Source organism: Aulostomus chinensis, chromosome 20 (genome assembly GCF_037954235.1).
Source record: "Aulostomus chinensis isolate RoL2024-O1b breed Wild chromosome 20, RoL_Achi_v1.0, whole genome shotgun sequence".
Lineage (NCBI taxonomy): Eukaryota > Metazoa > Chordata > Actinopteri > Syngnathiformes > Aulostomidae > Aulostomus > Aulostomus chinensis.
The window spans coordinates 1,771,110-1,797,500 of record NC_141339.1 but is presented as its reverse complement, the minus strand read 5'-3'; the positions used below and the strand labels follow the sequence as shown (position 1 = coordinate 1,797,500).

Sequence of the window (26,391 nt, the reverse complement as noted above, 5' to 3'; positions counted from 1 at the left end):
TCAACCGGGCACTCAATAATATCCAGCGTGAGCTCTCTGATTGCCATGCCACGCACCTTCTCTGGACTCTGGCACACGAACCCTCGGGCGTTGATGGAGGAGGGTAAAGACTTGAGCCACACCACCACCCATTTCACGGCACAGTCACAGCGCCAGGGATTATTTCGCACCATGAGATGCCTCAGGCTCGACAGACTGTCAAAGACACCCTGTGTGAGAGTCTGGAGCTGGTTACTGGAGATATCCAGTTTTTCTAGCCTGTTTAGGTCGGCAAAGGCCGCCACAGGGATCTGGTCAATCTGGTTCTCCTGCAGGCTAAGTTTGACCAGAGACTGGCTGGGTAGCAAGGGAGGGGGGAAGGTTAGGGAATTGCGGGCCAGAGCCAGCTCACGGAGGGTGGCCAGGTCCTGGAAGGTCCCGGGCGCAATACCTTCATCCGTCAGCAAGTTCCCGTCCAGCAGGAGGCGCTGCAGGCGTGTGACATTCTGAAATGCCTCCTCTGCAATGACAGCGATGCGGTTCTCATCCAACCGCAGCTCTTTCAGGTCCTCTGGCAGGCCGATGGGAACGCTGCTTAAATGGTTCTTAGTGAGGAAGAGGAGTTTGAGGCTTACCGCCTCCCTAAAGGCCCCCTCCTCCACCCCCACTGTGGAGATGGAGTTATCATCAAGGTGCAGTTCCTCTAACCGTGTCAGCTGGGCCAGGGCTGCCCTGGAGATAGTCTGGATGTTGTTCTCCTGGAGATGCAGTACCCTGGTGTTTTTGGGCAAATTGATGGGAAACTCGTCCAGCTGGTTGCCATAGAGATATACGGTCTCCACAGAGGCCAGATTGTGAAGTTCCACAGGGAAGCCAGCATTGTTGATCTGGTTGTTGTGTAGGTAAAGGACCTTGAAGCCCTCCTGTATCCCCAGAGGCACTGACGTCAGGCTGCGTTCGTTGCAGTACACAAATGATTTGTCACAACGACACTCGTCCGGGCAAGAGGCACCCGGGCTGAACTGCATTTGGAGGCTTACGATGACAGTCAACCAAAACTGCAAGAAAGAAGCCCAATCTTTATTCCAGGATCCAGCCAGAAACTCCATAGTGAAAAAAACAGGAAACGGGAAACCAACAATAAAAAAGAACCGTGAGGGAATAAAACAAATATGAAGATCAGACAGACGATGATGTGTATAAATCCACCAAAAACCAAACCCAAGAAAGTCCACCTAGGAGAGTTTGGTAATGATGTAGTTAGCTGGGAAAGGATCAGGAAAATGTGGGCGTAATCCTGTAAATGCTAGTCCTCAGCTGAAGAGTGACGGTCTCATTAGTGGTGGCTAGTCCTCTGACTGACTCCATCCACGCTGAGACATCAGACCATAGCCAGGCCCTTCACTCGGCGCTCCATGCAGAGCTCAGCCAGGGCCAATTTGAAGCCACACAGTAGTGAGCCACCACAGGCTCCACTCGCCTGTCCGTCACACACTGCTGGTCCCCGACTGAGGCCGAGTCCGAGGAGGGTGACATTTGGAACCAGAGACCTGTGGGAAAACAAAGAAATGGCAGATTAGTATTTTCAGGGGTGGCCTGTTCTCAGAGAGAGGGGGCCTCTCTTCCTCCGTCTCTTTATTTGACATACAAACACGCACACACTCACTCACACCCACACACACACACACACACACGCGTTGCCTTTCCCTCACTCTTTCCTTCACTCTTTCCTTCACTCTTTCCTTCACTCTGGAACAGAAAGACACAAACATATCATTCACTACTCATGTCAAATTATACACCGACTCTTTGGGGGGAGAAAAGTCAAACCATCTGATAAATATTCAGAACAGCTCTTGCACATCCGGTGTCACAGACATAAAGGCGGCTTTTATCCCCTCCACTCTATCAAAGGAGGGAATAGAGAACTGCGAGGACACACACTCACGGATTCATAGCGGTTCCGAGCAACGTCAATGCTACTTAGTTGAGAACGTGCTAAAAAGAGGTAGGGCTAATGAAGACATCGGCGTGTTTTGTCCCAACTTGGGTGCACAAGATATTTCCTGGAAGAAAAAACAAGTCTTTTATTGAAGTGGTCTTGAGCAGCGTTGTGGGCAGAGGTACACCAGCAAACACACCAGTGCTTACAGTAAACAGAGGAGACGTTTTGCCGGTGGCCTGTGGGGGTGCTCATTATTACATGTAGGTCTGAACACACCGTCGACACACTCAAGTCTGAAGGCTGTGGTTAGTGAGACTGCAGGTGTAGAGAAAACAAAAGAGACGAGAGAGAGCGGCAGCGAGGAACACACACCCTGAACGAGTGGCTCCAGCCAGAGTGACATACACAAGCTGTCACATGAAACGCGATTGGAAGATAATTTAGTCCCTCCACCTGCAATAAATGATCGATACAGGCTATTTTTCAGCGGGGGGGGGGGGGGGGGGTTATAGTGAGGCACAAGGCCACTGGAGTGCTGGAGACCTCAGATCCATTTTTCCAGGTTTTATGGCCCATCAGGCATTTTTTCCCCTCTTCTCTGGTATGATTGAAAGATACCGCTTGTCATCGGAGCCTTCAGCTTAACTGAAGCTCCGCCCATGAGTCCATGTTGGATGACACTCAATTATGGGAATGATGGGCTGAATTTTAAGCACAGGAATGGGCCTGGAGTGTGGATTAAGTTGTTCTCAGGGAGCAGGACTAGCCAGTTAGCCTCGTGATTCGGAAAATAACCTGGAACCTTGCAGCTTTTAAGAACTCCTTCTTACATTTGTTGTCTTGCAGCACAACAAGGTTTCATATTTTGCTCAGACGCCAAAAAGCAAAATACATTTATGTGCCTTTTTCAGCTGGATTTTTTTTTTTTTTTTTTCTAAATTCACTGCATTATTTGTTGGGTAGATGGAGCCAGCTCGGGCTCTCGGTGGCAGTGATGGAGGAACAATCCGTTGACACACATCTGCGATCTACTTTTCTAAATTGAAAGAGCTAAATTTAATCAAATAAGCTTCGGGGGAGAATAAGCAACCACATGAGGTGATAAAATGTGCTGCCACGGAGGCAGAATCAACAGCACAAGGCAGCAGCAGCAAGATTATTAGAGCTGCATAAATAAAATGTCACTGGGATGGGAAGAAGAAACAAGCACGGTTGGTCTTTGCAAGATAACACCAAAAAATCCGATAGATGGCGGTGGATTAAGGAGTAAAAAAAAAAAAAAAGACTTTTTTTTCTTTCCTTTTTATTTAATTTCCAGCCGAGGGAGCACAGTTTCCCACCACCAGATGAACGCTGTGATAGGCGGCCAGGACAATCCGATTAGAACTGGATTTGGAGAGAAACGCAATTAAAAGTTTAAAATGGATCGGGTGTTTAAGAGGCGGATCAGGTATACTTCAAAGGCCGCGGGGGGGGGGGGGTCATTTGAATGAATTATTTCAGAGGGGATTGGAAGCCGCGCAGTGGCACTGAGAGCGCTGCTCCTCCAGAAAAAAGTCGGGTTTTTCTCCAGGGTGAAAAATGTGGCTCGGCGCGCTTCGTAGCGGGGATTTATGAAACATCAGGAACACCAGGGATGAACTGCGTTGAGTTCCTTCCGAACAAGTCGGGGAATTTCAGACTAAATGTCCGCGAAGGAACGCATCTCTTGCAGCAACCTAAACATGAGAATCGTAATTCTCTTGTATAATAAAAGACATTTTCCAACCAAACCCGCTGGTTTAATTTCCGTTCAGTGTTTCCTTGATGATTGAGGGACATCCACTGTACCTTTGCCGAGCCTTCATCCACAACAGCCCCCGCGACCGCGATCAACTTTTCCCCTCTCTCCGAGCCTCCGTCCTTCATGCGGTCCTGCTGGTGATCACGCGTAAAGCTCCGCTCGGCGGCGCCGACGCAGGTCGCCTCCGATCAGCAGCGTCGGTCGACTGAGCAGCATATCTGCCCGCACGGCTCCGCACTTCTCTCTCTCTCTGTTGTTCTTTCCCAGCTCGGAACGGAGCTCCGCTTTAGCTCAACACCGTCTGCGATACATGAGGAGCGGCAGCGGAGAGATCACGGCGCCCACTTCTCCACTTCCACTCTGGCTGAACCGTGAGGACGCACTCGCCCGATCCGTCACGGGCCATGACGGCCAGCTGCGTCCGTCCGGTGCCTGGTGTTGGTGCGGGGCTCCAACTTGCCTTCAGTGTCTCTGCAGCTCAGACAGACTTCCCCAGAGTTGTTTTCTTAGATGGGTTCAGTTGATAGTGCGACGTGTGCTCTCTCTCTCTCTGTCTCTCTCTCTCTCTCTCTTTCTCTCCCCCTTCTCTCCCTCCCTCCTCCAGTCCCTCCTCCCCTCCTCAGAATAAAGAATGCATCTCCTCCAGCAGCTCCGCGATGGCTTTGAGCCCACAGATCCTCCCTGCTGCCCTCACACTGCAGAAAATAGTTTGTCTCTCAACACACTTTATCCCTACATGCTATTTGCCTGGCCTCCGTCACCCCGCGCCTGGGTCTGAGCTCTCATTTGCATTTTAATCAGAAAATCCAAGAATATGTCTCAAACTCACATTCTTAATAAAAAATCACAACGGGGTGGTGCTTTATACACACACTCACACACACACACACACACACACACACACACATATATATATATATATCTGTATATATATCTATATATAAATATATATATATAAATAGATATATAGATATAGATATAGATATATAGATATAGATATAGATATATAGATATATAACATTTATATGAACATTTTGTTCTGTTTAGACGTGACTGTGGTGCACTCCTGGCTGACTCTTCTCGGGGTCACTGAAGGTCCGTTTCGTCCTCCAGGCTGTAGGTTCATCATTTCTCCCAGAATACTTCTATTTTCTTAATTACAGCTGGATAATTAACCCCCAGCGAGAAGCACAATCACTTTCTGCGAGTGGTTTGAAACACTTAGACACAAGCTATCAGCCAAAGTAATTCCATCGAACTTCATTTGCTCCTTCGCACAAATACTGATTCAGCAGTGCTGAGCTGCCGGGCTCACACTCCTCGCCGCTTCCTGCATTCGTCACGTCATTCTCACACGCATGTGCATCCACGTGCACTGAACCCTGACAACCATCAGAAAACTTGGTGTGTTTTTTCTAGTGTGTGTGTGTGTGTATGTGTGTATTGTTCTCCTGCTTTATTTGAACAAACATACGCTCACACACACGCTCACACACACTCACGTCCTTGTGTGTTGGCTGTCATTTTGAACTCCAACCTAACAACTGACGCCAAACCCTAATTCTAACCCTCAGCAGCTGAAGTCCTCACCCTCAAACAGCCAGTTCGTCTTGTGGGGTCCAGCGTTTGGTCAAAGCTGCACAAGTAAAGTTGGCTCCTAACTCTCTGGCCACACACGCAGGCCATCGCCCACTGCTTCACCTTTTAACGTCCAACTGATGAGATTAGTCATTTTGCCGGGACATCAGGCCTTTAAGGGCCTTTACATACTCCAGGTTTGCGCTTGATTTGGTAAAACTGTGACTCCAGACACTGAAGCTATGAACGTGAAAATGAGTGACGTGATTGGATATTTGGGCTGGGTCGGTCGTGTGGAGAAGCTCGAGGCTCTTCTTTCTGTGTCAAGGAGGCAACATGGACGCTAACGGCATTTAGGGTCTGATCCAGATCACCTCCAACGGCACCGTCTACACTGCGCATCTCCCCATCAAATGTGATCCATTAATCTCTGAGATATCCTGCAACCAAAGAGACTGGAGAGCCAGCAGGAAGCTGCAGGGAGCTTCCCCAGAACGTCATGCTCCGGTCAAGTAAAGCTACACACAGCGATGAGAGCAGCCTCACACCACCAGCCCACGTTCCTGTGTGTGTGTGTGTGTGTGTGTGTGTGTGTGTGTGTGTGTGTGTGTGTGTGTGTGTGTGTGTGAGGGAGTGGAACCCTGATAATATTCAGTTTTTACATGACGGAGCAGACTAAGGCTGCAATGTGGTGCTAATTTCCCTTCCTGTGTCTACTAGGTGGCGCCAGAGAACACACACTTCCTGCATGTGATGATGCAGCGGATCAGGTGAACACAACAGAGAGCCATGTGACGTTTGTTCCATCAGGCTGACTTCCTGTAACCTCCAGGTGGCTTGTATACTACGTCTTCAGGACACTCACCAAAGATCTGACCATGCGAGTCCAGTTTCTACAGCTTCCTGTTCTAGGGTCAAATATCAAACATGGCCGCCTCCTGGCCACGCCCTCGCAGTCTTCACAATGACCCATCAGCAAGCTCTGAAGGAGGTTCTGACCACATCTGAGATGATCACGTTGCCAGACTAGGAGGATGATGTCTGAGAGTAAAAAGAACATGCCGTTTTCTGTTGCCACCGGGTGGCGCTCTGGCTAATTTGCCCCAAACTCATCGCCTCCACCATGACACATAATCCTGCTGACACACACACAGACAAACGTCATCAAACACATGCAGCTTCTTGCCGGAGCTGGAAATGTTGTTTTCCCTATCTTAAAGGTATCTGGCTCAGCATGTTCTGTCTGTCCTCGTGCAGCAGCCGTCCACCAAGGTTGCAGAAAATCAGCCGGATAGTTTAGAATAATCCTGCCAACAGGCAGACAAGCGGACGCAGCTGAGAACCTTGGTGGAGGCACAAGAAGCAGTGAGCAAGAACACAGCTAGGATATGTTAAGAAAATGTCTCTGCAGATGTTTTAATAGGAAAGACAGGCAGAGGAGAAAGATCGACACACACACAATGCACTGCCATGAAAAAGCACCACTCTTTATGAACTAGAAGATTTCAAAGGATATCCTTAAATCACTTGATAGCAGCCATATTGGCTTGTTGCAACAGACGACACAATATGTCATTCTTCAACTGGCGGGGCACTAAAGAAGCTCCGACACTCTTCACAAATATGTGACAATAACAGTTTTATCCGCCTCTGACAAATGGAGGCTGCAGTATCTTTATAGTTTATGTTTCCTTACTCAAAGAGTGAAGAGGACGCCTCTTTGTGTTTGACTGCAAATACTAAAACTGCCATGTTCGGAGTTTTCATTTTAGTTTACTGCCTGATCCAGGGTCAGAAAGGCACACGGGAGTCACATGATCCCGGCAGGTCAGAAGTTGCCTCTGATCTTTACTGTCAAGTTGCCAAATACTATGAAAGTGGCAGCTTGACTTTTGGTGACCCCGTTCAGCATTTGTAACGCTTTCAATTCTCTCATAAATTATGCGACTCTCATTCAAATCACCTGTGTCAGGTTGTCCGTTCGGGGCCATTAGGGTCCCCTGACATGTCGACTCGGCTCCAGACGACTCGCTTGTTCGACGTGTTTGCCTTTCATGTTTCATTTCGGCTGTCACGTCGGCGACATGGATGGCCGTGCAAGCTCCAGTCCACAACATTTAATTCCTTCATAAATCAAGCTTGTGTGCACCGCATGAATTATTGATTGAGGGAATTTGGAGGAAACAGTCTATTTTTATTTCCTCCTTGATGGACATGTTTTGAAGCTCTGCGGCTGGTCGTGTGCGGCGTTATGGAATGTGTCTTTCTGGCACGCAAATCAAATGACAGACACTAAAATGGGCAAAAGAGGCGCCTGTGGGCAAATGTACAAAAGCCATTATCTGGTGTGTTAATTGTTTCCTTTTTCAATCTAAATAACCGTGTTGGAGTGAGACAACAGCGGCTTGAGAAATCACACTCAAGCTTAACTCAGCTGGACTGAAGCTTGGGATCTGAAGTGAAGTGAATTGAAAACTGGCTTTGAGTTCAGTGTAAACATCAGCAGCCCATTTCATCTTGGTGGCGTTCACCTGGGATCCCTTCTCAACTTAAACAGCATGTCAACAAGCTAAAGCTCAGTCTGAACGTCTGCATCCAGTCGCCCTGGGGTGCCTGCGCTCCTTCGGCGTTATATTTATTTCAGGAAAAGGAACTTTTCAACGTACATCAACTCCGATATTTGCGTCGTTCCAGCTGCTGTTGTTCTGCTGCCAACTAGTGGTGGAGCAGTGTTATTGCAGGGTGACACAACACCAACGCAGGAGTATAAATGCTCACCTCCAGTGGAGGGTCTGAGGAGCCCCGTCCCAGAGTACAGACCAAACCTTGACGCTAGCTAGCATCTTAGCCTCATTTCTTTTCCCAAAACCATGCTGGAAACACCGATCCCATCCCCCCAGTTATTTCCTGCTTTTCGATCCAATTTCCCTCAGAAACACTTCATGATAGAGCAGTTTGAAGGTCTAAAATGTTGTTGCACAATATCCTACATATGTAGAGAAATATTTGGTCTGTGTGGAAACTCCCAGGCTGCCTCGCCCAGAGAGCTTCCCAGAGCTTTGGTGTGGCATATTTACTCTGCACGCTTCTGTACCTTGATAAAGTGCAGATAGACATTACCCCAGAGCACATGAAAGCCTGCTCCGTCCATCTGCTCCTGTCCAGGGCCCAGCAGAGCCAAAGGAGGGCAGGAGAGGCTGAAAACAGTCCACTCAGATATGCAGATATGTTTATCCCTTGGTTGTATTCCCCCTGGTCCCTGGAGACATCATTAGCTTATCACATCTCCCCCTGCATGAATTTACATCTGGACACTGAACAGCACTTCAAAGGTGCCAGCAACATTAGTGTTTCAGACCCCCCCCCACACACACACACACACACACACACACACACACGTATTGGCAGGATCTTTGAAAGAATTAAGTGTGGGAAACCACAGTCATATTCCAAGTAGCTGAAGCCGCCATATAATCGCTGGAGATTTCAGTGGCTTAAAGAAAAATATGCTGATTACGTTTAGAGTGGGCGATCAATGCGTTCATTAATTTCTAAGGCAATGTAATTATGTTTACCCCCATCGATTATCAATCTGCGTGCAACTAATATCGCAGCGTGGCTCCCAGAAGACAACGGCCGAGAAAACGAGACGGCACACACACTGTTGTACAGAGGAGCCAGGCGAGGGAGGCGGAATATTGCTGCTCAGCCCCGCTGGAGCAAAATATATTGTTTCTTCTGTCTTCTATTATTGAGTGCAAACAAATCAAGACTGACAGACAGTAAAAAAAAAAACACCGTCCAGTACATTCTGCACATGCAACAAACACCGAATCGCCTCCGTAACGATCCCTCTGATTGCAGGGCAGGGTTCAAGTAAATATCATTTACATCGCCACCCTTCGTCCTTGTGAAGCACGGACAAATCAGCCCCTCGCTCTCGCTCACAAACCTCAAGACAGCACCGCAACACGGGGCCTTCCTGGTGTCAGGGGAGTGCGAGTTGGTGGTTTTTCAAACGTGAAAAGAAAAGCTATTTTTCCAGTTTCTATAGGAAGCTCGGCCCAGTCTGTCAGAAGGTGGCTGCTGCCGAGTCTCTCTGGAGAGTCCGCGAAGGCAGCACACGAGCCTGCGGCGGGACCGTGAAGGCAGCGTCCTGACTGAATGCTGCCCTGTGCTGAAGCCAGGCTGTAAAAACACTTAGCTGACAACAAGCACGGCCCTGTAGTTCTGCTGGGGGTGGGGGGTTGAGACGTAGCAGCAGGACAGAGAAAGAGAATCACTCCACAGACGGCAGGAAGAGAGGATTGTGGATGAGTACAGTTGGACGCCGCGTCATCCCGGCCCTCCCCACCTCAGGCTCAGCAGCCTGCAACCGTCAGACGAAGGGGGCCCTCTTTTCTTTGCTGCTTTTATCTTTCATGCCCCCCACTTGTGAAAAATAATAAACCTCTTTTGTGCCTCTTCTCCTATTTTTCTCCCCACCTGGACATCACTAATTCACCCCCAGCGGCTGACGGTCGCCAGGCTACCACAAGCTCCCTCCGTCACGTTGTCAGACGGGTCTCACCGGGACGACGTGGCCGCGGGCCACCAGAGGCGGCGCTAGAGCCGCGACCGGGCCAAAGCAGGAAACAGCACGAGAATGGAAGCGGTGGCCCCGTGCGGTGGTCGGCGAGCGAGATAAATGTGTGGATCTGAGTCTTGAGGTTGAGCTGGTCCACAACTGTCCTTTCTATTGGAGATGTTGGTGTCCATTCATGCTCCCCAGGCATGAGGACAATTAGTGAGAGGGTTGTTAACATGCAGCACTGATTTCCTGTAAAGACATCCCAACCTTTTCTGAGTTAAAATGTTCATTCGTTCATGTTTCTCTTCTTACTTTATTCATTCCATTATTTTGGAGAACAAGCCAGGACATTTCTATGAAAAAGACAATAAAACCACATCTTAAGAAACGGTTTAAAAATTCCACATTTCGTTTTAAGTTGGGGGTTTAAAATGAGCCACAGCTGATCAGCGCTTCAGAGATGAGAAACTCCTCAAGACCTTTGTTTCAAATGATTCTGATTTGGGATTCCCTCTCAACCTCCGCTTCAGTCGCTCTGGTAGAACCGAGCGTTTGTCAGCTGTGGTTTCTGCAGCGTGTCGTCATCTCGGCTGTGTTCGGCTGCTGATCCATGAAAAGGCTGGAAAGTGGGAGATGCTTAATCTGCTCTTGGCATTAAACGTCTTGAGTGACTTGAGGGAAGCTCACAAATCCCAGAATTTCTCCTGATTGGCTGAAAACAGAGGATGTGACTCCGCTAACATGAGAGGTCACGGCAGCGACGCCAGCAGTCCCCGGAGCCGTGAGACATACAGGAGCTCATGTGAGGAAGAGCAGGAGAGGAGAAGCCCAGGCAGATGCCAGGAAGGACGAGGGCTCGGGGTCAGGCTAAAGACGGACCTGATCCACCTCCCGTCCCTGCAGCTTTTCTTTTGTTTGAAGCCACATCTGGGCTGAATTTCCCCTCCCGACTCGGGCAGAGAGGAAGTCTTGTGGGTGGGTGGACGGGGGGGTCATGGCGGCTCCTGCCTCCCAGGCTAAACATGAGTCAGTTACCTGGGGGTTTGAACAAACCGGGATCCAGACCCTGATTCAGCGTTGATCACGGTGGATCCTTGGTGACTCAGGGGACGCTGCGTCATTTGGAGTCATGTGATCACAGGCGTGTTTGGGCTGGAGGTGACGTACAGCCTCAAATAAGAAAGGCTTGGCTAGTAACTCCTTCATATGAACCAAGCTGCTCTTTTATGAGTCTGCCGGCAGCTCAGAGCCTGAAGGCAGACAGAAGGTGTCACACGCGTTGTTTGGGGTTGGGGGGGGGGGGGCAATTGACTCACGTGTACTTTACATGTATTTGTTGAAACCATGGTGGAAACACGCTGACTTCCAGGTAAAGACATTGGAATTATTCCAAATAATGTTTGGACTGTTAGCTCACGTTGGGGGGCAAACATTTACACTAAGAGCTCATTAATAATTATTTGCTAAGGGTTCTTATTGATGTGACTCGTAACGCTGGGTTACAGATGAAAGCAAAGATGGATGAAAAAACAGAATAAATGCATGGCGAGTGGCGTCATCTTTTCCAGGAGTTAACGATGCTCGTGAGTCTCTTTTTCTAGAGTTAAACTGTTGGAATAATTGAAACATAAAAGTCCAAAACTTGACTTTAAGAGAAATGAAGTGATGACAGCAGATAGAAATCATGCTCAGGACTAAAAGTGGGATGATTATGAATGATGAGTGAAATGTGGGGCGGGATTTGATTTTCAGTTGTACACAATTAAAAAATTCTGAATATGGAAAAATAGTTTTCATCAAGTTGAACTTTGTCTGCGAACCCTGGAGAAGGAGGTGAACCAGCGTTGCCTGAGATACGTGTGAATGTGGAGATGTGGACTGTCGTCGTGTGGTGTTGATGTGTCTGTCGCAGGGAGCAGCAGTTCCCCGGCGCCGGCGCCAGCCCCGCTCCGCTCCGCCTGACCAGCACCTTGATTCGATCAGCCCCTCACAGCTGGCCACAGCTGTTTGAAAGCTTCGCCTGCGCCTGAACGACAATCTGTGTTTATCCTCCGTTTTCCCCTCCAACTAATTAACTAAGCCCTGAAACCCTGAACGCCACGGTCCCCTGAACCTTTTCTTCCTGACAGCTTCTCCCTGCAGCTGATTTATTATTGCATGTTTTCAAATTAGTGCTGAGTGGAGAGTGTTTCACAACAATTTACACCCTCACGACCTGAGACACTTATTAATTACTATATTTTAATTAGAGGTAATTACAGTATAGCACATATAGTATGACTTTCTACAGAGAGTGATAATTCCAAACATACATATTTACACGAAACCAAATAAAATGAGGACGAGATAATTCTTGTTTTGATTATAAAATATTTACACACACACACACACACACACACACACACACACAGCCCATCACATCATACATGCCAATCTATATTCCTGTTAGAAAGTTTTAATTGCCTGGAGTCATCAGGGAGGCACAGGGACATTTCGACAGCTCACTTTATGGATGAGGGTGTCTGTGTTATTTTTTCTACTTCAACCCTCCACTTGACTTTCAGTTTGAAAAATGCATGAGACAGGAAGTTGGATAAATCCAGATAAAAGCAGGAGCCAGGTGAAACAGCATCCCAACAGGCTGCTAAAAATATACCGTCAGCCGTCGCTGCCCTGCCACGCAGCTCCCGTCGTATCCTGGGGCTTCCTATTTATTTATTTCCTCTGCTTAATTCATCATCATCAAGATATTTTAATTCCGGTAGCAATCAGCCTTTAAGTACAGCCCTGGCACGCCTCCCTGTAACTTAAAGCTTTGTGGTACTAAACCCTGGCAAGTTTTCAGGAGTGAGTATTGCTCACCAGCGGAGCGAACCTCCTCTCATCAACGTGCCCGCCAGGCTCAGAGGCAGATGAGGCTGCTGGATCTTCCTCGTCACGTGTCGGCAGCATTAGCACTTGATCTTTTGTGTACAAGATCCTCCAGCGCCGCTCACCGTGTCGTGAAAAACAGAAATGAGATTTTGCTAAATAGCATTTTTGCCCCATGTGGTTTTGCTGAGGCAGTAGCCCCTTTAAAACAATCTGTGGTTCCATCTGGTCACTGTGGTTTTTGCCCCTCACGAGTTTGTCCCCCCCTTCGCTTTCACTTACCGCCGCAGCACGCCGCCCCAGTTTAGAAATAGTCTGACAGAACATCCTAAGGGTGTCTCTCGGTGGACGCCTACATGAGAATTACCACTCCTCTCAGGGTGCTTCTGGGATGCCTGATGGAACAGCTCAGCGTTTGCTGGCCTTCCGTCCCGCGACGAGAGAGAACAAAGGGGCTCCGAGGGCGAGAGCCAGCGAGGGAGGTGGCGGAGACGAGGGAAGAGTCAAGGGGATGAGTTTGATGTGAGAAATAATGTAAGGCGTATCGATCGGAGGGGATCTGTTTTCATTGCTCACTCCTGGGAGAGCAGGAGATCACTCTCCCTCTCTCACTCAGGTGGCACAGGGCCCAACCCTGGCGCCTGCCACCCTGCCCAGATTAATTGAAGCATGCTGTTGTAAATGAATCACATATGGCTAATATCTCCCCACGTTCCCCTCGCCGGGGCAGGCGAGCATCACCTATCCTCCTTCATTTTCTATTTTGGGAACAGACGACTTCACCTACGCCTGACTCGAACCTCCTTTTTTTTTTCTTCTTCTCTTTCTTTAAGAGAAGGTGCAGCTCGACCCTAAAAAAAGACAAGGAAAGACAAAGCGTAAAGGTAGCCAAGGTCAGGTGCTCATCGCTTCACTGTAAAATTCATGACTTTCCCTTTTGGTTTTTCATTCGTCTTGTTCTGCAGTTCACTCTTTGCTATCAGGTGGCACAAAGCAGATTAATTGCGCTGTCTTGCAAAAGGTAGGAATAAGGCAGCGCGCCTGTCTGTGATAGCATGTAGCATGAAGACAAATGTGTCATAGCTTTGCTCTTTATTAGCTATTTATGAGAGCCGCTGCCCAGAATAACAGCACTAAAAGAAGGAGAAAGAGTAAAAAGCTGCTAACTGCGTTTTCTGGCACTAATGCCCGCAGGGGAGTCGTATGAAAGCAAGATAAACGCTGACCAAAGAGGCATAAATGACAGTATTCTTCTGAGTGCCTGCAAAGGGTTGTCATGTCAACACAGCGTAGCGCTAAAGACGCATGTGGAGGATTGGTTGCTTTCCTTTTGTGCATCGCTTCTTACATCAGTTCATTCATGCCGTCTGAAAAAGGTCAGAGTCGATTAGAGTTTTATTCCTCCCACGAGTGCTCGACATGAAAAACGCTCCTGTTTCGTTTTTGATGAATTTCCTTTGGAAAAAGTCATTGAGAGAAGTCAATAATGTGACCTGTTGACAAAAGCATAAACGCCTGAGATATTTTATGGAATAAACATTTATTATGTTCTATGTTACACATTAAATCATGTCAGACGGACATAAGTGAGGAATATCAGAATAAAGCCTGAAAATCAGCAGGGAAACACAATCACGCCTGAAGATTTGCCACCGAAACAGAACAAATGCACCTCCTCGCAGATGAAGCCATGGACATCCAGGGTATCCAGTGGTGCTCCTCTTTTGGTGAAACACGGCGAGAACATAAAAAAGTCCCTGCTGCGTTTTTAAATGTTGGTTTGGAGGAAGACAGAGGAAAACTCCTGACAGCAAACGGGAAGGTTGATACGGCTCTGACAGGTATGAGGGTTTGGTTTGGTTTTTTGGTTTTCAGTCAGGTTGCATAACGATCTCACCCCTGAACCCGGGTTCTACAGCACCGACCCGTCGAGCAGGCGATTACGGAGCAGATGGCGTGACACGCCCCCGGGACCGTTTTGTTCTCCGAGGGAGACTCTCGACCTCTGCGACACGGCAGGCGTTTTCAGGCTATGAGCGAATATCCCGGACTGAGTCAGGACGTCTGCTAGCGAACAGGAGGACGGCGGCCTTCCACAAAGCCGCAGCGCCCTGTTGGTCCCCTCTTATCGTCAGGCTGATCAGGGCGCACTCACTGGCTTGGCAGAGCCCCTGATTGCATGGTTAGAAATTCAAGTGGTGGATGGATCAGGTTTGATATGAGTATTATGTGGTTTGCCCAAAGGGACACTTCCATCCGTAGGACCTGCCCCCTCCTCTTTGTCTGAGCTCTTTTTTCGATTTGTCACTTTGCATTTCCTTTAAGAGGTAAAGCTTTTAAGAACAGTAATAATGGAGAGCATGCTTGGCTGGTGCCTTCCTATGATCTATATCGGAGCCATCTGGAAAATAAAATTCCCCGCTGTATTTAAAAGAGCATTTGTGCTCTTTAAAAGCTGTTTCTTAAATTTCCACATGATATCCTGCTTTGAGGGGAGGCGAGTTAGTAAATCAGTTGACTGAAATGTTCTATGTGACTGCACATCAAACGCTCCAGGAATGATAATTCCTTCGATTCCGATGCAGTAAAGTTAAGGCCTGTCTGTTATTGTGGCTGTTCATCTCCACACGCCCTCACATTTCCTGACCTATCAGGAAACCAGATGTGTGCGTCCCGAGGAGCAGCCTCACATCCAAAATACAGCTTTTTCTGATGGTAGAAGTACGTCATTCTCACGCCGGACGCCTGCTTTGTTCCCAGCATGCTTTGCCTCATGTGTTTGTCACACAGAGACACTTGTTTGACCCTCTGTTGAGCCTTCCTGTGATTTCTATGCCGGCCGGCTCTGCAGCTCTCAACCACAGCGATCTGAGATGCTTGGACAAACAGACGAGGGGCCGCGCGCGTTCACGCCGGGACTGTGGCGTTTGTTGGTCGGCTCCTTCTCCACACTGCGTCTCTTTGTTCCCCCGCGACCTTCAGCCAGACGCTTGTATTTGACAACGAGCTGTGCCCTGCTGCAGCCCGCTGGAGCCGATGTCCCTATGCAGCCGCCAGGGATGCTGATTATGACGGTCATAAAGCAGCCTCGCCTCCATCTCCCCGCCGGATAACAGTAGGAAAACAATAGCTGGCACATGTGAGCGAGCAGGGAACTGCAAAAATCCCCCGTCAGTTATTTAAAACTGTTATGGCAACTAAGAGCTAGCAGGTATTTCTCATGACTATCTGCTTTCCCCTGGGTATCTGGTATCTTTGGGGGGAGTCTTGAAATGCCTCAGAAAGGTAGTCGGAATGCAGAGACTGCACATGGAAGCATTTTAGACGAGTGGAAAGCAGGCGGCCGCTGGAGAGATGTGAGACCAAACATTGCTCAATGTCCTCCTCAATGTATCTCTTGGAAAAAGAGTGTTAACACATGTTCTGTTCCTGGACTATCTAACCCTGTGTGCGCCCGCGTGCATGCGCGCGTGTGTGCGCGCGTGTGTGCATGCGCGTGTTTGTGTGTGTGTGTGTGTGTGTGTGTGTGTGTGTGTGTGTGTGTGCGTGTGTGTGTGTGGCTGTAGAGTAGTAAGTGCCATGTCATAGCCGGGGTTGTGTGTAGAACTGCGCCCCTGGGATTTCAGTGCTGGCTCAGGTCCAGCTCTACTGATATGTTAACAAGAAGAACTTGTTCTTATCAATGGGGTGCTTTATTCCTGCTGTACACACACACACACACATACACACACACACATGCACACATGCATGCCTGCTGAAAAATGTAAAGACACTCAGACCCGTTGGACACGCACAAATGCCAACATCAAAGTTAGTCACACACACACACACACACATACACACGCACACACAAAATGCCTACAGGTACTGGAGCAATGCTGACAACAGGAATGCCCCTCCAGATCCTCATCGCAGCACCTTGTACACACTCTCACTCTCTCTCTCTCTCTCTCACTCTCTCTCTCTCTCTCTGTTTTATTCCTGGTAAGGCGAAACAAAATCTTTCAACCAGGAGGAATTAAGCAAAAAAAAAAAAGGGGAAAGATAGTATGAGATGGGGGAGATTGTGTGTGTGTGTGTGTGTGTGTGTGTGTGTGTGTGTGTGTGTGTGTGTGTGTGTGTGTGTGTGTGTGTTGCAGACACACCAGCACAATCAGAACAGTAACAGTTCCCCAGCAAACCCCTGTTCCCATCCAGCCTGCTCCTCGAGAGCTTCCTCCCCCTGCGGCTGGCGACTGTGATCACCCACCAGTGTGCTCGGGTGTGTTTGGCTCTGCGTTCGCTGCCTTTCAGATCAAAACCAAGCTGGACGTTCACTCGGAGCTATTTGAGTAAATCCCGTCAGACACCACTAGAAGCTAGACGTCATGGCTAGTTAGCAATTTGCTGTTCAAAGCTACACCTTTAGCTCTGAACAGGGAGAGCACAAAGGTGTCAAGGGAAGAGTTAAGGTTTCTGTTTTGGGAAAATGATGCCCCCTTCTAATGGAGGCAGTTGCATCAATAAATGTATTTATTCATAATCTTATGATTACTTGTTATGAAAGAAAAGTCATGACCCATCCTGAGCACGCACGCTCGGCTGTGCACTGATATCCTCTCACACATCCACCAGAGCGACCAGCTCACCCTGCTGGGAAGCCACGTAGTTGATATGAAACATGCCGTGTGCACCGTTACACTCAGACTGAACTGGTTCATCGTGTCAGGCTGCAATGAGTGCTGTAACTTGTGCATATTTACTTCCATATCATATGATAAAGAAGATCATCTTCAATAACTCCATGAGAATTGTGTTCACCGCCAGCAGCAACAGCTCCAAAAAGCCACATGACTCAGCTCTGTGACTCGAGACGCTTCTGCCACTAATCCTCATGTACCAGCTTCACACTCACAATTATGGAATAATCTTTCCTAATTTGTATTATTTGGGTCATGGTGGGTGGTGTTGGAGGTGGAATCTACTAAAAGATGTGGTCAAAATATTAAAAATGCCTCTCAGTGAAATGCAATCCAGTTCAACACCCAAGTAAAACACAGCTTCACTTCTTAACATTAGAACTTTCAAGTTAAAGAAAATAAAACGAATCCTCGATACTTCTCTGGCAGTTGCAAGCCTCCCTGAACCTGTTAAAGTTGTGTTGCGGAGCAAAGTGGATGAGAGCTGCAACACCAAACCAAACGGTTGAGTTCCACTTCTCTGCAGCTTCAGAACTACAAATTAGCTGCATGAACATGGGTCATATTCCTTGGAGAAATCCAGTGTGCTGATACGTCCCAGAGCATTCAATCAGAATGCAGCATTTTTGACGTGCAAATTGGTTCTGCCTGCTGCCGGTCGGGTCAGAATCCAGCCTCCGTCCGTGTTCTGAGGGCTGTTACTCTGATCAGTACTGCAGTATTAGGGTCCATGTAAACCCAGTACTTGTTCACATACTTTAGGGCTTAAGAAGGCATTTCCCTGCAGGCTTGCCGCCGTTTTTGGAGGTATTTATATTGGAGGAGGTTTACCTTCCACTGAAGACTAAAGTCAAGTAATACAGGAAAAGTAAATTCACTGGGCGCAATAAAAGAGTGGTGTGAGGCTGAGAGGGCAGGTGCACGAGAGCGTTAAAGAGGCTGAAACGATCCAGAGACACTGAGATCAGTGATGGCAACAGATGATAACGGAAACAGGGGACACGGCTTCTGTCCCCTCATTGGCTGCTGCTGCTGACGGGGCGAAACAGAGCCCACAACAGTCCCCAGCCACCCTGCGCCCGGCGCACCCCTCAGGATGGTCACCCTGAAAAGGCTTTTGACAAAATGTAATTACAAACAGGTAAGGGCTCTCTCCCCCTCCCCCTATCTCTCTCTCTCTCTCTCTCCCTCCCTCTATCTCTCTCTGTCTCCCTGTCTCTCTCTGTCTCTTTCTCTCTCTCTCTACCTCCCTCGATCTCTCTCCGTCCCTCCATCTCTTTCTCTCTCTCTCCCTCGTCTCTTTCTCTCTCTCTGTCTCCCTCCCTCTGTCTCTCTCTCCGTCCCTCCGTCTCTTTCTCTCTCTCTCTCCCTCCCTCGATCTCTCTCTCCGTCTCCCTCCGTCTCTCTCTCTCTGTCTCCCTCCCTCTGTCTCTCTCTCCGTCCCTCCGTCTCTTTCTCTCTCTCTGTCTCCCTCCGTCTCTCTCTCTCTGTCTCCCTCCCTCTGTCTCTCTCTCCGTCCCTCCGTCTCTCTCTCTCTCTCTCTCTCCCTTGTACTGTGTAATTAGACCCCCTCACTCACACCCACAAAAAAAACAAAAAACCCAACTTAATTTCTCAAACCTGGACAGCTGCGCAGCAAACACACAGATACATAAAGGACAACATAAAATACAGCTCCCACTCTCAAGTCGTCCCAAGGCCACGTGCTGCATTACTCACGCTGTCATATAATTACACAAAGAGCACAGGTCTGTGTGGAGGCAAGGTGTTGCTGAGTATTATTTGTGGGAGAGTCGAAGAGCTCCAGTTCACCAGTCTTCTGCTGTCACTTCAGCTGCTGCTCTCTGCTTTCATCCCCTGAAGTCACTGTGTTCCCTTGGTTTTTTTAGAAATCTGCTAAAAACAGCCACAAAGCACAGTGAGGACCCACCGTGGCTTCAAGACCTGCCGCCTGTTTTCTCACCATAAAGACATGCACAGCGCGCGATCACGTGAAGTGAGCTTTACTTTCACTTCTGCACGGGGAGTCTCGGGACCTCAGGTCAAAGCCGAGAGAGAAACTTCCTACATATTCACGCGGAATCGGTGCAGAACTGCGGTTGAATTAAGTCACAAAAAGACAAAACACATTTATGGCTGCAAATGGGGGATTCAATTAAATATTCACTGCAATAAAAGTCCTGTGTGAGCAGGAGCTTTGTGTTCGCTGACGCTGAGCTAACTGGGATGTGCACAGCCGTAATTCCTGCAGACACGCTCGATACTCAGCAACAACAAAAATTAGATTTGCAATAAAAAGACCTCATTCGTCGCAGCAACAGCAGAGAAACCTTTGAGTGGCAACATCATGCTCCATTGTACATCCATGAGGACAAGTGTTTCAGGTTACAATGGCTCTTCTACCAGTGGTGGCCATGGCAACAAGGTGCTGGAAATCAGTGCTGGTCAGTCACGTAGCACAGAAACGTTAAACTTAGCTCATTAGGGAGCTGTGGAAGGGTTTACAATTTAGAATTCAGAGATTCTGCTGACGTCCGGGATGAAGACAGGTTGATGTCACTCCAGTCTCTGATACTCGCCTCCTCATCAGTTTTAGCTCAGATGATGGCACTGACTCTGCTTACATGGGCTGCAATAATCGCTGGATACGACTTTTTCTGATGGCGTTCAGATGATGATGATGATGATGATGATGAGGGCGTCCACACGGTGAGATGCTATCAGGAGTCCGTTCATATTTCGGTCGGTGAGCGCTGAGCTCCTGCGCCCGACGTCAGGGTCCTCAGCGTTTTCTGTGCCTCGTTTGTGGCGCTGGAGGCTGGAACATGTGACTGGGGCGGTCTCATGCGGTTTTTATGATGTCACCGTGTCACAACTTGCGATAAAAGTCTTGCACAAGAATTTGAACTTGCTGGTTGGGTTCAGAGGGGATGGTGATGCGTCTTGGCGTTTATAATGTTGCGAACACAATCGGCCAGAGTCTGGATGAGTTTGTGCAGCCTGATCGCCTTACGCATCCCCAGGTGTTGCAGATGTTCCAGCAGGACTTCCTGACGCTAGCGAGGTGGAGACGGGTGTGACGAAGGTCCGGACACGCCCTGTCTTCATTGGTCCTCTGGTTGGTCTTCATCAGGCTGATGTCAGGACGCGTCATCTGTGCAACATCGCCGCAGGAAGGACGTGGTGGGAGGCAAAGTGTTTTGGCATAATTCTTCAAGGACAGCCATACTTCCTTGGAACGCATCGTAACACACGAAGAGCCACAGTAGTTCTGGAATCATGAGGACACAAAAACATTGCAGACGAACACGTGCACCCCATCTCCCTTGAAAACTGTTTTTATAAAAACCAACAGCAGCAGGAAGTCCACACGTAAGCAGCCGCTTTCAGTCGTTTGGAGAACAAATTTGACGGATTCTTCTTTTGTTTCTTTGTTTGCTCGTAGCTGAAAATCATTCTTTCATCGTTCGGCTTTGTCTGCACGGAGTGTACTGCATCTTCCGACTAGAGTTGCGCTAATGTGGCTAGTATTATGCTAAACATCTGTCCAGCTGCTCGCTGGAGCTGAGTTGAGTCGTGACACCAACGCCATGACTGCTGTTGCCACAGAGGAGCTGATGTCCCGGTGAGTCACTGGTGCGATCAGTAATGGATGCCATTGTTCAAACTAACTTTGGCAACAGTGGTGAACCTGTCATTACTTGTCACGCTACAGACAGAGAGACGATTCCACCCGAATATCGAGGACAAACATGAATGAGAAATGTAACACCAGCTTGAAGAGATTTCAAATCACACAATGCTGATATTTTAATTTCTTTAATTTAAACAAGAAAGATTTCAAAGTCACTGTGAAAGAGGGCTGAATGCTGTCGGCTCACCGCTGCATTTCCATCGGCTCCGAGTGGGATTTGAATCAAATCCTCCACATTTGGTTGGATTGCTCTAAAGTGGACGTGGCTTATTGAATACAGCTCGAGAGAGAGAGCAGCAGTGAGTAATGGAGCTGGAGAGGTCCCACAGCCCACACCTCCCTATCTGCCTGGCTCCATCTGGAGCAGGGCGGGGGGCATGAATACATTAAACTGAAACACACTCCTCTCCTCTACAAATGTAAAGAAACTCTGACAAACGCCTCCTACGATATCCCTCCACTATCCACTGGATACTGAGACCGGAAGGTCAAGGTTCTACAACGAGGAAGACGAACCACGGTCAAGCGGACCCAAACAAACACGCCTCAGACTTCCCCTTGAGTCGCTCCAGCGCCGCTTCCTGACTGGACAGCGCGCTCGTCATCACTGACATGTTTGGTTTTTGTCCTGATGTTTACATATTTGTGACTTAAAGATTTGACATTAATATGCCGATGACAAAACGTGCAAATTGGAAACTCGTAAACTCCAAGCTACATCCCATGTAAGTTCAGAATGAAGGATTTGTTCTGCCTCACAGTTCAGTCTCAGCTCTCGTCACCCTGAGCAGCAGAAGCACGGATCTGTGAGACCAACGTTCCCACACACACTTTCCATAGATCTTCACCACAATGAGGCGATCAGCACTTTTCTTCCTCTACATTCCTTCTTATCTCTGGTTTTAATTACAGTGCATTTAATATTCTAATACTTGTCCCCCAAGATTATTCTCCAATTGTTTTTTCCTTCCTTTCCTTTTTACGATTCCTTTACTTTTTATCCTCTCTTGTCTGTGCTGCCTCTGGTGTCTCCTAATGATCTGGTTTATTGATCGATTGACTGGAGGTGTGTGAGGTCCAATGCGGCTTCATCTACTGTCGGCCAACTCTGTCTCGCTGCCTTTTCCTTCTGTCGTCGCGTGAGGCTCTGCTGACCCGTGGGGGTCCTGATGGAAACCTGCGGCGGCGTCACAGTCAGCTGGCCCAGCCCATCTTTCATGACACCGTGATTTCATTGCAACAAGTGAGATGAAACAACGCTAAAGTCACGAGATCAAGATCCTGCATCCTAGTGCTTAGCGGAACGCTTGTTTGTTGAATAGAACTCGGGGGGGGGCCGGTTGTGGTCTATGACATCATACTGTTGGACATGTTGAGCTGAAAAGGTCGTTAACCGCTGCATTAACATAAACCGCTACATAATCAGGACAGGTCGCTGACTTGGTGAAAAGGCTGGGCCGTGGAACAGAGACACTGCCTGCTGCTGCTGACCAGGTTTGAGCGGGTCTGACGTGGATGTGTGTGTTCTGCTCAGCGACTCGTCAGCCAGTCACATGAGCGTTCAGTGTTCTGACAGCTCTCTGGTTTCCTGTCCAGGCGTTGAGTGTGTTTCCATTTGTTGAATGTATATGGTCACTCCTTTCCTTCCCCAAGTGCTTGGGGTAAAAAAAATCCCAAACTTTATTCTCCCTTGAAACTGTTTAGTGATGTCTGCAGGCGAGTCAATAAATAGGAGCACATAATTCCTCTGCCGACAGCGCCCCTCCTCTGTGCATGATCCAATTTCAGCCCGGCGGAGGTGATCCTTCCTCTGGGCTCGTTCAGATGGAGGCCGCCGGGCCGTTTACACTGCAGAGTGAGAATGAGGGATTTCTAATGACTCTGCACTTTGATAGTCTTCCAGTGGCGCCCAAGGCCTCTCGCCAAGGACCTTCCAACTCGACACAACTACTCATCAGCCAGTCACATTATTCTGGGGTGCAGGCAGAGCGCGGGGGGCCTCGGGATCCTCAGAAGTGTTTGCAGATGCTGATTTTTCTTCTTTAACCCTGAACACATCTCTCAGACAAATCTCATTTTGATAGTGTTAAGATGCCAAAGCATGTTTATTATAACAAATTATCATTATTCTTAGAACATGTTGAACCAAAACCTAGGATGTCCTGAGGGAACGCTGATAAAAATCCTTCCAGCAGGCTTTTCTAATGCAAATGCTCTCCATGAAATAATGAGTGCTGTGTCAAAAATATTAATTATCCACGATAATTGAGTAATTAGTACAGTGAAGCTGTTCCACGGGTGCAAGTAACCTCAAGGTTTTCTAATTGTTTTTCAGGGAGGTAAAGAACGAAGGGTGTCCTCATCCTGCCCACAACGCCTCCGCCTGGCAGCTTCGCTCAGCTCCCCAGCGGCGGCAGCTTCTGGTGTGAGTAGAACCGCCCTCGTTGTTCTGCTGTCAAGAACCTCGACGAGTTCTGAAATTACACCAAGATGCACGGCTCCAGCACGTTGCCCTCGGTCTTTTTTAATGTTATTTCTTTGGTTTATCTTGTTCGTTTGTATCTCCTGATTAAAGTTCTCTATAGAAGAATTATTTTCCCACTATCATGTCATTCGTCTGCTCTCTGCTGGTGCTAATGTGACCTTCTTTCCCAGTAGGCCACGTCCTCCGGCTCAACTCACTCTCATGACTTTCCCTCTCCGGGTGAAGCAGCTGAGTCTTTAAATCCGTGCAGAACTCCGTCTCTGACTGACTTTACTCAGGGCTCAACTTGAACTGAACCTTCCTTGAACTGCACAGAAACCTCTCTGAGTCAAGTCGGCACGTCGACGTTCTCATTATTCCAAATGTTTCAACTGACAATTATCAGCAACACAAACACGCAAATTAAACTTTCAAAAGTGAGCGTTTTACCTCTCTGTCCTGCGGCAACACCATTTACACTTCGTTATTTTCAATTTGACAGCAAACGGTGATTCTGGCGTGATGAATATCTCGCTTCCCTGATTAGCACAGACTCGCCGTCTCACAGCTCATCAATGAGGCCGATGGGCCTGGTCGGCTTGTCCGTCTCTGGGGGCGGTTCCCTCATCCAAACCAAGCTTGGGTGACACATTTTCAGCAAATCAGCTTGGAGAAATAAAAGACAGAGTGCCTGTAGCTGCGTGGCTGCTCCACACAGCTGAAATGTTGCACTCATACTCATATTCTCCTCTTCTACTGCGCATGAAAACACGAGCATCCCTTCAAAAATGTTTGCCGAAGACGATTCTGAAGTCTTCGTATGCGTGCACCACCTTCAGCTCCAAGGAAGACATAAGAAGGCACGTCAGGCGAAGCAGGACTCTACAGACTCGGAGCGACTTGAAGCAAACACTTTTCCTGCTGGAGTTGAGGTGAGGCGATGTCGGCTAATGCCAGGTGCAGCATGGCGTCAGAGGTAGGAACGACACAAGACCATGGCAGGTCGTCTTTCACCCCCTCACGATACTCTTTCACTGTCGCAACACGTTTATATCAGCAGATGCACAAAAGATATTTAACACAGTTGAGAAATTTCCAGCCTAAAAGTGTCACTTTGACATAATTAAATGCTCAAGCCTGGGGGCTCTGTGCTACACGTCTGAGGGTGTTGACAGACCACGAACGCAAAAGAGCAAAAATGTCTGCTCACTTCCTTGAACCTGCATCCATTCAGGGACGTGCAGCGCCTCTGCAAGGCCACAAACCTCCCAACTGAAACATCAGGACGTGAAAAGAGGACGACGCTCGGCCTGAGCTGTCGTCACATTTCTATCTCTTCTGTATTTATATACTCAACTCCTCTTCCTTCTCCATCTCAGTGCGTCAAAGACAACAAAACACCTCCGCCACGCAGGAACACACTCAGGGAGAATGTCATTACAGCGTAGGTTCATCACCTTCATCAAGAATGTCGCAGCTCAGCCCCTCAGAGAGGGACACACACACACACTCCCACACAGCTACATTTCAGCGTGTCATATGGGCATGCGAAGATGTGCGCGTCTTCATTCTTCCCTTGACAGCATGGCTCCTTTGACATTTAAGTAAAGCAAAACAAATTCCACTCATGCGTGCATTTGTAGCTCGTGTGCACGCGTGCGCACACACACACACACACACACACAAATGTGCAAAATGATACCCAGAGTAATAGAAGTGTAAAAAGCCCCCTGATAATAAATAAAGGAGGGATGGGAAAAGCAGAATGCCTCTGAACTGACTGGCTGGCAACATTTGTTCCTGCAAATGAGGCCATTTTGTTGCAAATAACGATGCAGCTTCACACTGTTTACAGGCTAATTTGAAAGGGGACCGTTCTGAAGTGTGACCCAGTAGGAACCGAGTGTTTTTATTTCTCAGCTGAGCTCTAGTTTACAGAAATCGCCTCACTAAACCGCTGTTACTTTTACACGTCTGGGTCCATTTATGTGAACAGTCCCTGTTGTGTAATTTCTCCCCATTGTTAGCAAATGCCTCCTTCCTTCCTCTCCTCTTTGTCCCATATCTTTTACTCCATATGGGAGACGGTGTGTTTTGGAATGGAAAATTGATTTTAAATGCATGGCGTGAGCGATCCGTGGTAATGATGGTGGCGAGTCCCACAGCCCAATGTCACCACAAGCAATCAGCTGCCTGCTGCTGCGCTTTGATGCTCCCCAGTGCATATTCCCCTGCTTTGACGCTGGTAAGTCTATATGCCTCCGGAGACCTCGCCTGGGGGTCAACTAATGGTACCGCTGAAATCCTCTTCTCTTTGGAAAGTGGCTATTCCTATTTCTCCCACTCTTTCTATTTCCTGAGTAGCTCTCTAAGAGCCAGATGGAGGACAAGCCGGAGCGCTGGCTGTGTAAAGAGACCGAGAAAAGGAGTGTAAGTAACCAGCCTGCGCATTCTGAGCCAACGCAAACTGACTCACACCTTGGAATCTTCCAATTGGCCTGTAATAAATTGCAGTAGGAAGCAATTGCGTCGCCGATGTGCTGAGGGGGTTGAAATTGAAACCCTAGCAGGAACAGTGGCACGCTGTCAAAGAGGGGCATTGTATGGCTTTGCCTTGGACGAGGTAAAGAAACAGAAACAATGTAGGATCCCTTCATCTCTCTCTCTCCATCACTCGCTCTCTGTCTCTGACATCCTCGGGTCGCACAAAATACTTGTCAGGCTGAGCAGACCGAGCTGACAGAAGCGCCTTGACTTTAATGTGTCAAAATGCTACCTCAGCTCACGGATTTCCCTCACAATGAAAATCATTTTAAAAATGCAAGTGA

The 26,391-nt window shown here is 48.3% G+C and overlaps 1 protein-coding gene across 2 annotated transcripts in view; it reads right to left on the bottom strand.

Moving 5' to 3' along the window:
- The window catches only part of flrt2 (fibronectin leucine rich transmembrane protein 2), a 40,898-nt gene that overhangs the window by 979 nt on the left and 13,528 nt on the right, over positions 1–26,391 (bottom strand). The window contains exons 1-2 of one of the 2 annotated variants that reach the window (XM_086189926.1): positions 3,755–4,276; positions 1–1,529 (exon numbers count right to left, since the gene is read on the bottom strand). The exon at positions 1–1,529 is cut by the window's left edge and continues 979 nt beyond it. In XM_086189926.1, coding sequence (XP_086046052.1) covers positions 1–1,088 — 1,088 coding nt within the window. In that variant the 5' untranslated portion in view covers positions 1,089–1,529; positions 3,755–4,276. Of the gene's footprint in view, positions 1,530–3,754; positions 4,277–26,391 lie in introns of those variants that run through there. The other variant, XM_086189927.1, reaches the window with a different exon arrangement.